This window comes from Dipodomys spectabilis, unplaced genomic scaffold (genome assembly GCF_019054845.1).
Source record: "Dipodomys spectabilis isolate Male_0828 unplaced genomic scaffold, ASM1905484v1 ptg000234l, whole genome shotgun sequence".
Lineage (NCBI taxonomy): Eukaryota > Metazoa > Chordata > Mammalia > Rodentia > Heteromyidae > Dipodomys > Dipodomys spectabilis.
In genome coordinates, this window is record NW_024870911.1 from 7,139,614 (window position 1) to 7,156,748 (window position 17,135).

General features: G+C 37.6%; 1 protein-coding gene across 3 annotated transcripts in view; it reads right to left on the minus strand.

Moving 5' to 3' along the window:
• Window positions 1-1,706: 1,706 nt before the first annotated feature.
• Lgr5 (leucine rich repeat containing G protein-coupled receptor 5) overlaps window positions 1,707-17,135 on the minus strand; it is a 121,471-nt gene continuing 106,042 nt past the window's right edge. For 2 of the 3 annotated variants that reach the window (XM_042698804.1, XM_042698803.1), the window contains 9 exons: window positions 17,065-17,133; window positions 16,693-16,764; window positions 13,804-13,869; window positions 12,519-12,590; window positions 8,188-8,259; window positions 7,290-7,415; window positions 6,086-6,231; window positions 4,378-4,461; window positions 1,707-3,332 (listed from right to left, as the gene is read on the minus strand). In XM_042698804.1, the coding sequence (XP_042554738.1) occupies window positions 2,245-3,332; window positions 4,378-4,461; window positions 6,086-6,231; window positions 7,290-7,415; window positions 8,188-8,259; window positions 12,519-12,590; window positions 13,804-13,869; window positions 16,693-16,764; window positions 17,065-17,133 (1,795 nt within the window). In that variant the 3' untranslated portion in view covers window positions 1,707-2,244. The remainder of the gene's footprint in view (window positions 3,333-4,377; window positions 4,462-6,085; window positions 6,232-7,289; window positions 7,416-8,187; window positions 8,260-12,518; window positions 12,591-13,803; window positions 13,870-16,692; window positions 16,765-17,064; window positions 17,134-17,135) is intronic. The other variant, XM_042698805.1, reaches the window with a different exon arrangement.

Here is a 17,135-nt window from a genome sequence, read left to right on the forward strand (position 1 = left end):
ATTAGTGTGTAGTTGATATACCAGATGCAGAGGAAACAACAGCTGGATATAGTTGATGTAGGTCTATCATCCCAGTGACAAAGGGAAGCACAGATAGGATGACTGCAGCCTAAGTCTGCCCAGTAATAAAACTGAGATTTTTCTCTCAGAAACAACCAAGGAAGCAAAAAGTGACTGAAAGTGTAGCTCAAGTGGTAGAACTCCTTTTTAGCCAGTGTAGGACCATCCAGGATTTGTTGGTGATATTTTGATTTATTTTTATGAAAAGTTTAGTTTTTAAGGTTATTCCAAAGTATTAGAGTATAAATAGTTATATAACAAATATACACCAAAATTAAAAACTGTAGGAAACTATAGGGGCTCAATAAATAGACTTGAAAATATTACATCTTATAGTCACACATTTTATTACAAATTCATTTTGTATCCAATAGAAAAGCAAATTTGGAATCTATTTACAAGTACAATATATTTACATATTTTATATACAGTTAACATACTGAAAGAAAATTAGAAGCACAACATACATGGAATAATAAGGCTCTGTACATGGTTTATTATCTTGGTCTTTTGTGTCAATGAACCTTTACTGTAGTAATAAATACAGTTTTACATTTACACATCTTATAAACATCTCATAAATGTATTTATTTCCAATTCCAATTTAAAACATCTGATCAAAATAAACATGCTTATACAAAAATAAATCTACCTAACAGCCTTCTGATTTGTGTGTAATGAAGCTAATGTAGGATAATAGAAGTTAAAATTTAATCTTTTGACTTCATATTTAATAATTTCTCTCTTAAAGTATCTAACACAGGTGAAGCAGAGAAATAATGCTCCTCACATCACATAGCTGATTCACAGAACACAGAGGTAAAACAAACCAAATAAACATAGTCTATTACCAAGTATCAACTGAGTCTAAAGTGATCTCAGATCTTACTGCTGAAATTACTGGAGGCAATATGGGAACTTATATCAGTGGATTTAATTTATATCATGTCTGCTTTTGATATTATCTAAAGATGCACACCCATTTAAGTAAATGACAAATGTCTTGCAAAAAAGATGTATACTTACTTAGAAATCCTGCCCCCCCCCCCGAAAACCCCACAGTGTTCATATTGCTTACTATCTATTTTAGGTGTGTCCACTGCCAGCAATGGACTTTCTTTCTGAGCTTTGGATATCAACAAACAGGAATGAATTAGACAAGACAAATTTTACCTATACATGATTGCCTTAGTAGCAATTGAAGAATTTCAGTTAATTTTCCTTTCAAAATATTTGTATTCCATTGAGGGTGGGAGCATTTTAGTGCCTATTATAAAACCCACTATCTCCTAAAATGATATGAGTATGAGTGGGTGATCCTTTCAATGGACTGGGCCTTGGAGGGATCCTCTTTGAGGAAAGGCAAAGAAAGAGTAAAATACCTTCATGTAGTCATTAAAACAAAATTCCTCCTCCTCCTCCTCCTCCTCCTGCTGCTTCTGCTTCTGCTGCTGCTGCTCCTCCTCCTCCTCTTCCTCCTTTGTTTTGTGCGCATCCTGGGGCTTGAACTCAGGGCCTGGGCACAGTCCCTGAGCTTTCTCTGCTCAAGGATAGCACTCTAGCACTTGAACCATAGCTCCATTTCCAGCTTTTTAGTGGTTAATTGGAGATAAGAACCTCACAGACTTTCCTGTCTCGGCTGGCTTAGAACCACAATCCTCAATTCTCAGTTCCTGAGTAGCTAGAATTACAGGCATGAGCTACCAACATGTGGCCATTAAAAAGAAATTCTAGAGACTACAAACCTTACTTAGTAATATACGCTATTTAAACCTTTATTTTCGTAACCTTGCTAACCCATATTTTAAGGAGTTTGGGAGTTTAAATCAAACCAATTTGTAAGTGCATGAGTTCTCCTAAGTCATAACTTTGGTTGAGTTGAAAGAAAATGCCATTAAAATCAAGGAAGATCTTTTTCTGAAGAACATTTCAATCTGCTTTGTCTATCCAGGCTCATCTATATAATGTGAACAATCTATCCTCTAACTGAACAAAGGATGCAAGCAGCGTTTAGACTTACGTTTTCATTCTCAAGTATTAATAGGTATCAGCGTTTCCACTTTAACAAGTTGCTTATTTGGTTTCTAAACCAAGTTTCAGCTCAGCTCTTAGCTACTGTTCTGATGTCCTCAATCTCACATTTCATGTTTCCAACTTTTGAAAACTTTACCCCTCATAGACTAATTAGAGACAAGGGACAAATGTCACCGATGAGAGATGACAGCTTTCAGTCATGGGATAAGCCGATGACGATCCAGAATTGGAAGGCAGGTCGTAGGCTATGCTGGCACGGGTGAAAGTGACCAGAGCTTGGGTTGAGTCACAAGACTGCTTCTCGACATCATCCGAGTTAATAGACATCAAGCTTGGATGTTTTGATTTCGTCCAGAAGTGGGTTTGCTTTCCCAGGCTCCCCAGATCCTCCTTGAAATGGGGATTGAAGAGGATGTAAAGAAGGGGGTTGAGACATGCGGGAAGTGGGACAATCACTAGCAGGATAAACTTAATGACTTCAGGACTGATGAAGGTGAGGTTTAGCAGAGAAGAGAAGGATAAGAAAGCCACGGGGCAGTAAAGGATACAGTTGGTGAAGAGCAACAGGGCAACGTGTTTCACCATAGAACAGTCCCACATATTCTCCAGATCTCCTTTCTCCAAACTACAGTAGAGCTTGGTGTAAGCAATAGTCATGATGAGGAAGCAAACAGAGTTGAGCAAGACAAGAGCCACCATGTAGCCCGTGGTGCTGGGCTCTCCAAAGGGCAGAGGCAGGCAAAATGGGGAGGCGTTGTACTCACTGCCACCCAGCAGTGGAACCGTGGCGATGGTCAGGGCTAGCAGGGAACAGAATAGAATGATCGCTTTCAGGCCAGAAAAGGGAATTTTCATTTCAAATTTTGCAGAACACTTCACAGAGAACCCACGTTCCAGAGCTGCCAGAGTAAGCAGGAAAACCGATGATTCCGAAGCAAAAATGGACAGAAAGCCAATGACTTGGCAACCGACCCCATTCTCCCACCATGCACCATGTTGTGCGAAGCGGCCGAAGGTGAATGCATCCACGACCGCCAGCATAGCGCTGGAGATGCCCATGAGCAGGTTCACCAGTGCGATGGCCCCAATTAACAGTTTTATGGAGGAAAGGTACAGAGCCGAGCGGAACACCGTTGAAGTCACCAGGGCATTACAAGAAAGTGCCAGAACTGCTATGGTCCACACTCCCATTCGGATCAGCCAGCTACCAAATAAGTGCTCACAGGGCTTGAAGGGGCCTGAAAGTCCAAAGAAGAAAAAAAAAAACAGCATTAAGGAAGGGTTGTGATCTTTGGCCAAACCACCTTCTTGTGTGTTAGGACACCAGTCACAAACCAGAACTCATAGTGCCTGTGTGTCTGCATCACCTTCTCAAATAACCAGGCGCTACTGCTCCTGGGGGCTACACAGGGAAAACTGTGGTTTGTTAAAGCCCCCAAGACACAACAGTGTTGGGCCCATTGAAAAACAAGATCTCCTGGACTTTTCATTATATTCCACAGAGAGGAGAAAGAAAGAGAGGAGAAGAGGAGAGAAAAAGAATCTTAGGGAAATAGGGATATCTCAGCTTTGTTTTAGATGGACACTTGGTGATCAGACTAAGGAATGTTCTAATTATTAAAAATAAAATATTAACCCTTCATAGCTATCTATGAATGTTGTTTCTGGGAATGGAACAATGAAGACCTTCCTTCTTCTTTCTTCCTTCTTCCTTTCTCTTTTACATAGCTAATATTTGCCGTCACCAATTATTATTATCATCATCATCATCATTATTTAAGTGCTGGGGATTGAATCTAGATTCTTGTGTATACAGGTGCTCTGACCCCAAGCTACTTCCTTGGTTCCCACATAGTTATTTATATAAATGATTTAATTTACTTTCAAAAGTACATGAGACCACAACATACTGTTTCTGGCTAAGTTGCCAATGTCATGACATTCTTTAGTTTATATTAACCTAAATCAGTAGTCCCTGATTAGTTTGCAAGAAATAGTATGCTAGAACACAGCTAGTTCAGGCTGAATCACTAATGTCATTTAAAAAAACTCATATTCCTAATTATTTTATTCTTTGGCTTACATGAACTTGAATCGGTAGTCCTTCACAAATGTTCTGTTTGTGAATAGGGAATAACTTTAAGGAATGAACACCTGTTTGTATTTTAATAATCTTTATAAGGAGGGAAAATGATGAGCCATAGGGCAGAGACAGATGTGGCCTCTGAACTACAGCTTCTGTGGTATCAGTGGCCCTGGACATCATTGCTGATGCCTTCTTACCTGGGGAAGGTGAACACTGCACTGAATGAAGGGCTTTCAGGTCTTCTTCAAAGTCAAGCAGGAAATCTTCAAAGTCACGCTCATCTGTAAGGAATGAGAAGTCCTAGAACAATTAGTTCTGTCTGACTCCCCTTTTCAAAGGATCAAATTTTCCCAGTGAAGAGTCATGAGTTGCCCTTGAGAAATGAATTGTCAAAAAGAGAAATGAAGGTAAGACTTTGTACTTTCTCTGCTCTTTTTGGCTTTCTTGCAAGTGTGTTCACATGTCCTGTTCAAGCTGCTGTGGCACAATTTTCCAGTACAATTGGGGCTGAAGAGAACAAGCAAGACTCTAGTAAATGACATCAAGGACTCTCTCATTGTTTTCTTCCTTAAGAGTTCAAGATGGCCCCACATCCCACTGACTAAATTAGAGAGAGGCTGGGGGTCTCTTCATTCAGGGCAGGGACCATTTTATCAGGTTTTCAAACACTACGATAGCTACAATACAAATGTTCTGGGCTGTGTTCTCTGGGCCTGAATTAGGTACAGTGAGTTTCAGCATTCCCTGGATATTTCTACTGAAGAGAGAAAAAAAATCAGGACTTGGAGCTTGGTTTAGTGCCACAAACTAGAAATTTGATAATTTAATATGCTTTCCTAAAGATGCAGATTTAGTCAGCCTTTTGTGAGATGTGGGCAACAATATTTTTAACTTTCTGTTTAAATTCTCATATGCAATACAGGGTTGAGAAGCACTGATTTTAAAAATAAACTTCCAAAAGCACCTGATCTCTATTGTGTATCTTGAGAAGCTAGTGTGCTACCTGGCACAGAGTAGGTGCTCTCTCTTTATAATAGTTTTGTTTTCAATGAATAAAGTAGGTGACGCAGGATGAGCAAAACCTAAAGCAAAAATGAGATCAAGATATATGTGGTGGCCTAAAACAAAGAAAACCAAAGACCAAAATATAAGACCTGAATATTGCAGGAAGAAATGTTAAGGTAACCTTCCAATAGACCAGATCACACTTGCTTTGGAATCAACAAATAATTAAGGCCCAAAGAATGTGAAATCATTCTATTTAGACCCTGTACAAACTCGTAGGATTGGCAGGCAAAGGAGGGGCTGCTATCCAACAGGCCCCCTCGTTACCACAGGTGTGGTTGAGATGCATTGCTGTCTGTTTAAGTAACGTCTTCCTTCAAGGAAAGCCAAGCTATATAGACATGATCTCATTTCACCTTCCTGACAGATACCCCTGTGGGGGGTAAGAGGGAAGAATGATTTAGAAGTAGTTGGATAGGAAGGTGAATTCTTAAGCTCTACTGCTGAAATTTGGAGGGCTCTAAAATGTCTGTATTCTCCATTCTCTCCAGGCTGTAAGAATAAAGTGGATTTTGTTCCCACAGAAAAAGGCACAGAAGTATGCTTAAAAGAAGCATCGACAAGAATGGGCCCTTTCAGAAGTTTATTGTCCCTGAGGACAACGTACTGGAAGGACGGTCTAATTATAAATATCAACGCTAAGAATTCAGAACAGAGATATTTTAGAGTAAATTCCAAAGGAGCTCACTCTTTCTCTGCAGGTCTGTAGAAAGTGGGATTGGTTTTCCTTTTGCTAAGGTGGGTGTACATGTTCTGATCTGAAGTTCAAATAATTAATCTACCCAATGAAATTTCAAGACTCTTCCAATCAGTTTTTCACCAGGACATACTAGGTCTTACCTTGAGCCTGAAACATTCCAGTATCTTTCTTATGAAGATCATCCAAACTGCTATTGTCTCCTTTAGTCCACTGATTCGAAATTTTATAGACATTCTCACACACCCCAAATGCACAACACTGGTAAGCATAAGGCATCTCTATAACTCTTTAAAGAGACAGAAATCAAAACCAAAACACACACTTAGAAAGACAGGTCATTAAAAATTATCTTTATTGTTTTCCACCCAAATAATCCTACCTTTGGAGTTTAGCCTAAGTAAACAATCCAAAATATAAGCTCGGCTATAAACATGTTCATTCTAGTGCTATTTATAACCACAATGGAATTATTAAAAATTACTACCATGGAATGTTGATAGTTGAAACTTCTATCACTCAGATGTTGGAAAAGTTCCATAATAAAAATATTTTCAAATGACTGCTAAGAATATTATAGCAATATTATGACTTAGTATTAGGTAACTGGCACATAAACGTCTATGAACTTTTTATGCTAGTAAATACATGAAAAATGATTCTAAAAATACATGACACATAGTCTAGAGAGAAATAAAATGTTTAAAAACTTGTTTAGGAGTTCATATTTTTCTTCAATTCTAAAAATACATGAAATGAAGTCAAGAAAGATTTTTTTTCAAATGTTTAGGGATTTAGTTTTTAGATATTATTCTCTTTTCTATTTTTGGAATTATCCTTGGGGGGTTATGGTATTCTCACAGTTTTAAAGGTATATAAAAGTGATTTAAAACAGGTAAAATATAATCCTTCAAGATACTTCTTTATCATTGATCATAATAGGATTTTAAGGCGTGATTTGCACAAACAAATATTAATCTAAAATCTTTTATTAGAACATACACACCAGCCAGATGAATTAGAAATTATAAACAGAAATAAATAATGTTATAACGTTATTTAATGACATGTCCTAGTTTACATCCCAGGAATCAGTGGTTTTCAAACTCTTTCCATGAAGTCTGTTATTCTAGAACTTTCTTTCAGAGGGAAAGGAAATGAGGTCAGGAAGACACATTCTCCCACTTAGGACCTGTCCTAACAATGTTCCAAGGAGGAGGGACTTTGAGGGCATGAAATGCAATTCAAAAGGGTCTCGTGACCTCATAAATTTAGAAAACAACCCTAACATGTCTTTTATTTTACATGACCACAAATGTATCTTATTAGTTTTAATGACAAACTCACTTGAGCTCTGGAAAGTTTTCAGATGATATCAAGCTCTGTAAGGCATGATTTCCTGTTAATTTTAAGTGAGTTAAACCATGTAACCCAGTTACAGGAAAAGACGACAGGAGATTGGATGATAGGTCCCTGCAAAACATCAAACAACAATTGGCGTTTTAGACTGTGTTAGCATAAAATGTTGATATTTTTCTTAAAAAAAAAAAAGGAACCTAAAGATGATTAAACTGCTCAATAAAAACTTCTAAGCAGGATCTTTACTCTTTATGGTAAAAGTAACCACTTTGGCTTTAGCTCCTGATAACTTTTCTATTCACCATCAAAATTACAAAACAGGAAAAACATTTTAATCGCAAATTGTTTGTTTGTCTTCATTTTGCCAAGTGGAGACCTCCACGACCAAGGAGAAAGTACTACTTTTCATTAAAAATGAATGGTAGCAATTGCTCCCTTTCTTCTCCTCACTTCTGTCTGATCAATCCCCAATTTCTCCATTTGATGAAAGAGAGGAAGAAGCAAGAGATCAGAAAAGAAGGGGGAAAATAGAAGGGTTTTCTCAGTCAAACAGCAAACAATACAAGGGATGCCGTTTACAAATGGCTTGACAGCTTATTCTATTGTGACCCATTACTCAACAAGAATCGATAACACTACTTAAATAACTAGAACCAGCTGACATCCAGCTCTTCAATTACACACTTAAAGGCCCCTAGGCCCTGGAGGAGCGTAGTGGATAGGTGGGAGTCTAGGTTCCTCCCAGGTCCTGACCCAGCTTTAGGCCTGTAGCATACATAGGACCAGCAATCTGTATTGCAACCTTCTTCAGCAAAATCATCATTTTCATTAATTAGATGATCTCCAAGTATTAAAAGACATATCGTACAAGAAATGATATACTCACAGCTTTATTAGAGATGGCAAAGTGGAAAATGCATTGGGGTGAATAATGGCAATTTTATTCCGAGCCAAATTTCTATTTATAAAAAAAAGACAAATGAAAACATGACATTAAAGAAAAAAAGAATATGAAATTAACCATACGTATGCAGTCCTGTACCAAAATTTATTTCAGATCAGAAACCCTTAGCCCATTGAGTTGTACTTCAATAGACACTGGTGGTATAAAATAACTAAAGGGAGAACTTTAAGATAACTTTGTATAAAGCAATCAAGCCCAGTCATTCATGTAGATATTTTAGTTTTTACTGTGTCCTTGTTAAAAAGGTTGACTTTAACAGGGTTGTAAAATTTTATTAGGGCTTTTCTAAAATGAATAGATGTAGGACAGTGGGAAGAGATACATTTCCAAGGATCTTCTTCTGATAAGCAAATTTTAAATTATAAAATATTTACAGACACCTAATGTATTCCAACCAGAAATGTGTGCACATTATCCATGTATGACAGGCCACCAAATGTACACAGAGATGCTTTCGAGAAAATTTCCAGTACAGATACTGACAATTAAATTTCTGACTAGGATATGAGTAAAATAGGGGCAAACATATGTTACAAATAAAGTCTTTTGATAGCATAGAAAAAAGTACAGTTTATGGGGAAATAAAATTCACTTGCCACACATGTAATGAAATGAAAACAACTTTTAACAGTACTAAAACCTTTTCCAAAAACTTAAATGATTCTAAAGAGATTAAGAACTTCTGTATTTTAAAGAACGATGAATTTTAATTTTTTTATACCAGATTGGAAAAAAGTCATAGAATTTAGAAATATAATATTTACAAAGACAGTAAGATAGAAATATGTTAGAATTAAATGTCCAGGGCTTCAGGATTTCAGGGAAAGTCCCATTCCCTATTGCACTTCTGTTATGCAATCACAAATCTGAAACCAATTTTAATTTTTAAAAAATGTCTAGCAATTCTCAACAAAAAGTGTATTGTTGGAAGAAGGTGTCATAATATAAAATTTCATTCTACTACAGAAGCAGAGTAACCAAAACAACACGGTACTGGCAGGAAAACAGACATGTAGACCAATGGAATAGAAGATCCACAAGGTACAGCTATCTGATTCTCATCAATGTTGCCAAAAACACCTTAGAAAAAAGACAGCCTTGGGGCTGGGAAGTTGGCTCAGTGGTAGAGTGCTTGCCTCACAAGCATGAGGCCCTGGGTTCGATTCCTCAGCACCACATAAGGAGAAAAAAGCTGGAAGTGGTGCTGTGGCTCAAGTGGTAGGGTGCTCGCCTTGAGCCAAAGAGCTGAGGGACAGCACCCAGGCCCAGAGTTCAGGCCCATGACCGACAATAAATAAATAAATAAATTAAAAAAAAAGAAAAGATAGCCTCTTCAACAAATGGTATTAGGAAACTAGTTTCTACATATAGGAGGCTGAAACTGGATAGTAATCTCTCACTCTATGTGAAAATCAATTCAAAAATAGATCAAAGAGTTTGCTATAATACAGGAGATTTAACATTTAAGATATAGACACAGGCAGTATCTTTCTTTTTTTTTTCCTTTTTTTTGAGACAAGTTCTCACTATATAACACTAAATGGCCTAGAGCTGTCTAAGGTGGTTTGGATTCACAATTCTCCTGCCTATGCCTCCCAAGAGCTGGGATTTCAGGCATGTACCATTATACCAGCTTGTATCAAGGACTTTCTAAGTAGGATTCCAATAGCTCAGGAAATAATAGCAAGAGTTGACAAAGGGGATTATATCAAATTTAAAAAAGCTTCTGCATAGCAAAGGACAGAGAGTAAAGAGAAAGTCTACAGAATGGGAGAAAATCTTTGCCAGCAATTCATCTGATGAATATTAATGTCCAGAACATATAAAAAATGAAACAACATTTAAATATCAAAGGAGCACATAATCCAATCAGTAAATGGGCAAATTGGTTGAACACATAGTTCTCCAAAGAAATGCAAATGACCAATAAATACATGAAAAATGTTTAATATCCATAAAGAAAATGCAAGTCCAAACAACACTGGTATTCCATTCACCCTGCTCAGAATAAGTATCATCAAGAAAAACTAACATTTGCTGATGAGGACGTATAAAGAAACTATTGGTGGGAATATAAATTAATCTAGTCATTATGGAAATAAATATGAAAGTTCCTTTAAAAACTGAAAATATGGCTGGGCAAAGGTGGCTTATGCTTGTAATCCTAGCCATTCAGGAAGCTGAGAACTGAGGATAACAGTTCAAAGCCACCTCTGGTAGGAAAGTCTGAGAGACTCTTATCTCCACTTAACCACCAAAAAGCTGCTTTCAAAGCAGAGCTGTGCCTCCAGTGGTAGATCAACAGCCTTGAGCAAAAATAAAAACTTAGGGACAGCACCTAGGCCCTAAGCCCCAGTACTGACCCAGGAGTTTGGAGTCTGAAGCTGAAGAGTGGATCTGGAAAGTTTAGTCTTGATCTTAAAGGTACCAAGGCAGTGATAAGAAGTAGGAAGTGGTAGACTTTGACTTAAGAAAGGTTGCTTGCTAGCTGGGTGCTGGTGAGTAGCATGAATTAGCTTCTCAGGAGGCTGAGATCCGAAGAGCACAGGTTGAAGCCAACCTGGGCAGAAAAGTCCCTGTGAGACTCTTATCTCAAAAACCAGAAGTGGCACTGTGGCTCAAGTGGTAGAGCACTAGCCTTGAGCACAAAGAGCTTAGGAACAGTGCCTAGTCCTTGAGTTCAAGCCCCACACCCTACAAAGAAAAAGATTGCTTTTATGGCTCTTGAAGAATGAGATCAATTGTAAGAGGAGGAAGGTGGTGATCTGGGTGAGTCATTAAAAGTGCCTTTAGAGCTGGGCTCCAATGGCTCATGCCACTCAGGAGGCTGAGATCTGAGGATCACGGTTCAAAGCCAGCACAGGCAATAAAAGCTGTGAAACTCTTAACTCCAATAAACCACCAGAAAACCAGAAGTGGTGCTGTGGCTCAAGTGGTAGAGTGCTAGCCTTGAGCTAAAGAGCTGAGGGAAAGTGCCCTGGCCTGGAGTTCAAACCCCATGACTGATCTTGTGGTAGAAGAGTAAAGAGAGACTGACTTAGAGTTGGCAGTGTGATGAGTGTCTGGACAGGAGGCCTAAGGGGAGAAGGAATTCAGGGAGACTTGCATTTAGCTTCGAGTCTGTGCCACATACTTGTGCTATCTTTAGAGATCAGCCTTTTAAGATAGAACTGACATTTGGAAACAGTCAGATCTCTCCAATCTGTTGAACAATACAGGTAATAAAAGTTGTTTTGGCGTGTGTGTGTGTGTGTGTGTGTGTGTGTGTGTGTGTGTGTGTGTGTGTGTGTATGTGTGTGATTTATACCAAAAGTAAGAAAAGAAAAAGTCACAATTAAATTTAGAAAATAATTATTCTCAAAGTAAATGTTGGGGAGAAAGTGATTCATAAATGTAAAGCTAAAATACGTTAAGGAACCTTATTAATTTACCAAAGGTACTGTCACTGAAGCTGACAACCTCAGTTTAAATATTTAAGCATCATCATCATTTATACAAGTCATGTTCAAGTACAGTTTCAGGATATAAAAGTTTTAATTGCTTTCATAAAGTGATTTGTTAGCAAGTTTTTTTCCCTAAATTTAAAAATTTAAAATTAAAATTAAAGTTTGGTATCCTTGCTTAAATTTTTTAAACTCTGTCTTTATGTACAAATGGAATTGAATAATTACAAACTCAATTGCATGAGCAATGAAAACATTTTCTGACACCTGTGCTTAAACTTTAGTGGATACATTTAAATACAGATTTTCAGGCACCACTAGAGAGTCTATTTCTCCAGGCATGTGAAGATCTGAAGTCTATGTTTTCACTGTTACCCTTAAGTGATTCTTAAACACTTCAAGATATACACTAGAAACAAAACAAACAAATCTAGCTTCTGCTTCATCAGGAGAGAAAAGCAGACAGGAAGAATTTTGTGGACATCATTTTTATAAGCAAAATAATCCCTGCCAGTTCCATGCTGTGGAACAAAACACATCCTGCAAACTTTTTGACAGTGTAGTCTCTCTCCTCTTCATCAGCATTCCATGTCTGCTGATTGGTACTGTACTATTTTTGCATTTATTCCTGGAAATTATCAGGAGCAACAGACTTACTTTTTCTTAGCAAATACATGCAAGAAGACCCAACAATATAAATATTCCATGAAAGGAAAAAAAATCTAGAGAGAATATCCAAAAGAGAAAGCAAGTGTTCTGTGTTGTGTTGTCTTGTGTTGTGGTGGTGTGGTGGTGGCAGGTGGTACTCACAGAGATCGGAGGCTAAGCAACTGCTGGAAAGCATCCGCTTTAATTTCATAGATTCCATTATGTCGGAAGTCACTGAAATGACAGAATTCCAAAAGATTTATTTCCATGTTACTGATTTCAAAAGATGACAGACTTCTGAGAGCTTTTATAGAAGGAACCTGCCCTCAATCAAAGAAACACATGAAGTGTGACTGTTTTTTGTTTGTTTATTTAAAAAAGAACATTACAGTATATCCAAGGACTTGGGTTCAATCCCCAGTACTTCAAAACAAAACAACATTATAATTTATACATTTAAATAAGTACTGGCTATCTTTCGAAGCAGCTGGCTAGTTCTTTGGGAGGATATATTCTAAACATGCCATTATCATTCAGAACACTTGAAGACTCCTCTCCCTGCCTGACTCCCTAAGCCTGTCTTATCATCTTTGGAGGTCACTGGGAATGTCAAATCCTTACTCTTTAAAAGATTTGTGTTCTTTAGCTTTCTCCATTAAGAACCAAAGAATAGACAGTATTGTGTAGATGAAAATAGAACTGTGAAGATAGAGCGATGAAGGAGGTGATGTTTTATGGGAGGGAGTTTTAACAGAACTCCAAAATGTTTCAGGCAGAATGTCTAGGATGCCTCAAATCACATCTAAATGTGATTATTGTGAGATGCACATGTCAACAAACCCAGGCCACCCATATTCACACACACCACCAGTCTCTGGATATGTAAGTTTGGTTATACTTATAAAAGAGAAAAATTCCAATGCTCAGACTAGCCCAGTATACCATTATACTAAGTTGGGGGCAGGAGGGCAGAAACAGGGAGAAGCCTACCTACTAACTGCTTTACTGATTTAAGTACATGTGGGGGTGGAGAAAGAATGCACTTGTAATATTCAGGGCATATGCTATGAAATTAAGAAAACTGAGGGGAAGGGTTGGGTTGGAAGGGATGGGGAGAATGATGAAAGGGGTGACATCAATGAAGATGTATTGTCCTATTTGTAAATTGATTGGCTGAATGGTGGCTCCTTTGTACAACTACCTGAAGATAACAAAAATGTATAATTAAAAATAGCATTGTCAGTTTTCCAGCTTTCTTAAGCCAACCAACATGGTCATATCTTGTATGCGTAAAAAGGAAAAGCATCAAATGTTTTCCTAGTAACCCACCGGCAAGTAAAAGAACCAACATTTTTACAAAGTAAAGTAAGCAATAACCCTTAAGAAATGTGAGTTTGGATCTTTTTCTTTTTCTTTTTTTGTGACTTAGAAAATCTTACAGACGTACATTTTCTGAAGTTTTTGGCAGGCTGAAAAACTGGGTAAATTTTCCAATAGGTTGTAAGACAGATCTCTGAAAAACAGAAGGTGAAAAGAAGGGAAATTTGTTATATATTATTCATAAGGAAACCAGCTCTTCTCTCGTTTTCCCTCCAGAATGTTACATCCATCAAAAGACTGACTCCAGACATTTCCACAGTTCTGACATGGATCAAGTAGGCACAGGCATTATTCTATTAAGCAACAGACTCAAATATTTACTGAAGTGTAACTGTTATACTTTTTTTTAACTGACTTAAATAATTTGCTTAATGAATTTATTTATATTTTGTTAGTAATCATCTGCAGTGTTCCAGCTATTACCTTACTTGAACGAGTGCAAATTAAATTAAATAATTAAACCTCTGTCTCTAAAAGCTGCTATATCTCTACAGCAAAGAGAAATCATTGCTGGTTCTTTTCTAATCAACTTAAAACAAAACCCGGCAATTCAAAACATAGCACCAACTTTGAAATCAATCAGTCGGAGAAGGGAAATTCAAGTCTTTAGCCAAAATTCAACAAATTACAGAATAAGAAAAACATCTGGACATATTTATACTATAATATAACTAAGACAAACCATAGTAATTTTAAGAACTCATTTTTAAAGAAAGCTGGTTAAGTAACACATATATGTGTAATTGTCTTACTTTTAAAAGTTATTAGCTAATCAATTAACACCTTTCCATGCCTGATTCTAATTCTTAAAACCAGATCACCACTAAGCAACTGAAAAATCCATACAAATTTCTAAGAGGTTTTCAAGTTATTCTTTTCTTATAATTAATCACGTTATTATCTTACATTTATAGAATAAATGTGATTTGCATCATGATATATAATAAAAACTTAAGAAGGAAAAAGGGCTGGGAAGGTGGCTCAGTGGTAGAGCGCTTGCCTTGCATGCATGAGGCCCTGGGTTCGATTTCTCAGCACTACATAGTAGAAAAACCTGGAAGTGGTGCTGTGGCTCAAAGTGGTAAAATGCTAGCCTTGAGCTAGCAGGACAGGCCCAGAGTACAGGCCCCACAACCGACAAAAAAAAAAAAAGAAAAGGAGGAAAATTAAAAGAGAAATACTATCTTAAGCGAAGAACAATGGAGAAAGAAAGATGATAGAGTTAAGAACTTGAGATTTTACAAAGTCCCAGAAATTTCTGTTAGGGTTTAACATATTATAATTATTTAATCATATATAATTATATAATCGATTTTGAAGATCTCCTGAAAGAGGTGGCTGCTTCTCCATTTTATAGACTGAGAAACAGAGCCCTAGAAAAGAAAATAACTTGCTCAAGACACTGTGCCATGAGTGGAACTGGAAAAATAGGTTCTGGAGCGTTTGCTCCACTGGCCTCCACTCATGCAAACGTGAGTACTGTCACTCTGCAACACAGGAGAGACAGATACAATTTAAACACTGGCTCCCTTATATATTAGCCACATACTCACTGCTTTACCGACTTAAGTACAGGATACATGCATGATACAATGGGGAAAGAATGCAGTTTTAAGTCCCAGTCATGTTACTGAGCCAGTTTCCTTAAGAAGTGTGGACAACTGGTTGGGTGCCAGTGGTTCACACCTGTAATCTGAGCTTCTCAGGAGGCTGAGATCTGAGGATTGTAGTTCAAAGCCAGCCTGGTCAGGAAATTATCTCCAATTAACCACCAGAAAAATGGAAGTGGCGCTGTGGCTAAAGTGATAGAACTCTCTCCTGAGCTGAAGAGTTGAGGGACAGTGCCCAGGCCGAGGTCAAGCCCCACAACAGGAAAAAAAATCAGGGAGAAGAAATGTGGACAATTTTCTTCTTTGTGTGGTAAGCAGAATTCTAAGATAGGCCCCCTCAGATTTCTACCACTTGTTGTAAATGTATTTTTTCCCTCCCCATTAAGTTGTATTTGAAGTCAAATGGCTACTGACATTGACAAATATACTTAACTTTCCCAATTCTTAGTTTTCTCAGCATATCTATACCTCACATGTTGTTCTATACCTTCCTTCAAACAGGAATCTGACTTCTAGCCTTCCATATGGTGTTACACCATACCACTGAGCAACTGAGATCTGGGGATGAAGTAAGGCAGAATTATGCCACAGACTTTGCCATTCTTTATTAAATATACATAATGCTGTTTGTTGTTCTGCTATTACGTAAATGGTGAAATTATAGGCATTCACCAGAGACAGGTGTATACTCTGTGTGGGCAGAGTGATTACATGAGATTAAGTCCCCAGAGGGCTTAGAGAAGGCTGGTTATCGTGCAGTTGAATGAGAACTGCAAAGGGGTACAAGGCCTAAACAAGGTTCTTTGAATACTTTGGGAAAGGGCAAGACAGGTAAACAAAGGCTTCAAGTTGATAGAAACAACATGGGAAAGCTGTCTGACAACTAGGTGAAAGATCAGAACATGGTATTGGGCTATACCATAAAAAATGTTTGGTCACTAGTTTGAGAACTGATTTTTGGTATTGTTGTGTTTTGTTTGTTTTGCATTCATCTTGCACAGTTGATCCATTATGCTATTTTGTTCTGCTATTTCTGCTATTATGCTATTTCTGTTCTGTTTTATTTTGAGAAGAAGAAATAGTTATTTTCCAGACTCATTTTCTAAAGAAAATGTCTATCAACTGTCATTCTAATGAGCACTTGAAAACCAAAGTACATGAACATTGTTACCATGCTCATGGTGGTAAACCTGGACCTAGGCAGACAATGGAGGAGTATTGACCTCCTAGAGACTTTCAAGGAAAGAACTTTCTGCTCCTGACAAGGATTATTGAAATACTGTCTGCCATTTTATTTCTAAATGGAAGCGCTGTTTATTCAACATGATTGCCTTCCTGATACGCACAGTACTTGGAGATTAGGTAACTGGTCACAGACGGTTTGAGGAAGAGATGAGATCTGTGCTCCCGTTAAAGTCCTGTGAAAACACAAACCAGACAAAATTCTTTCATTCACACATTATGTAGTGATGTATTTTGACTTGTTGATGTTAAGGCTGATCAGGCTCTAAGACTAGTGTGTGTTTTGGGCTAAGTTAAGAACCTATTCAATTAGGGGTGGGGAGGGTTGGGGGAAAGACATGGGAGAACAATGGAAGGGGTGACATTGGTCAAGATGCACTGTACTCATACATTGTTATGTTGAATGGAAAGCCCTCTATAAGACTCCTTAAAGGTTAATAATAATAATAATAATGATAACTGATTCAAGGACTTACAAACTCTCCAGGTTGGCAGTTCCAGTTAAATCAGGAAATACTGTTATTTGTGAGGCACCATTCAAAGTCCT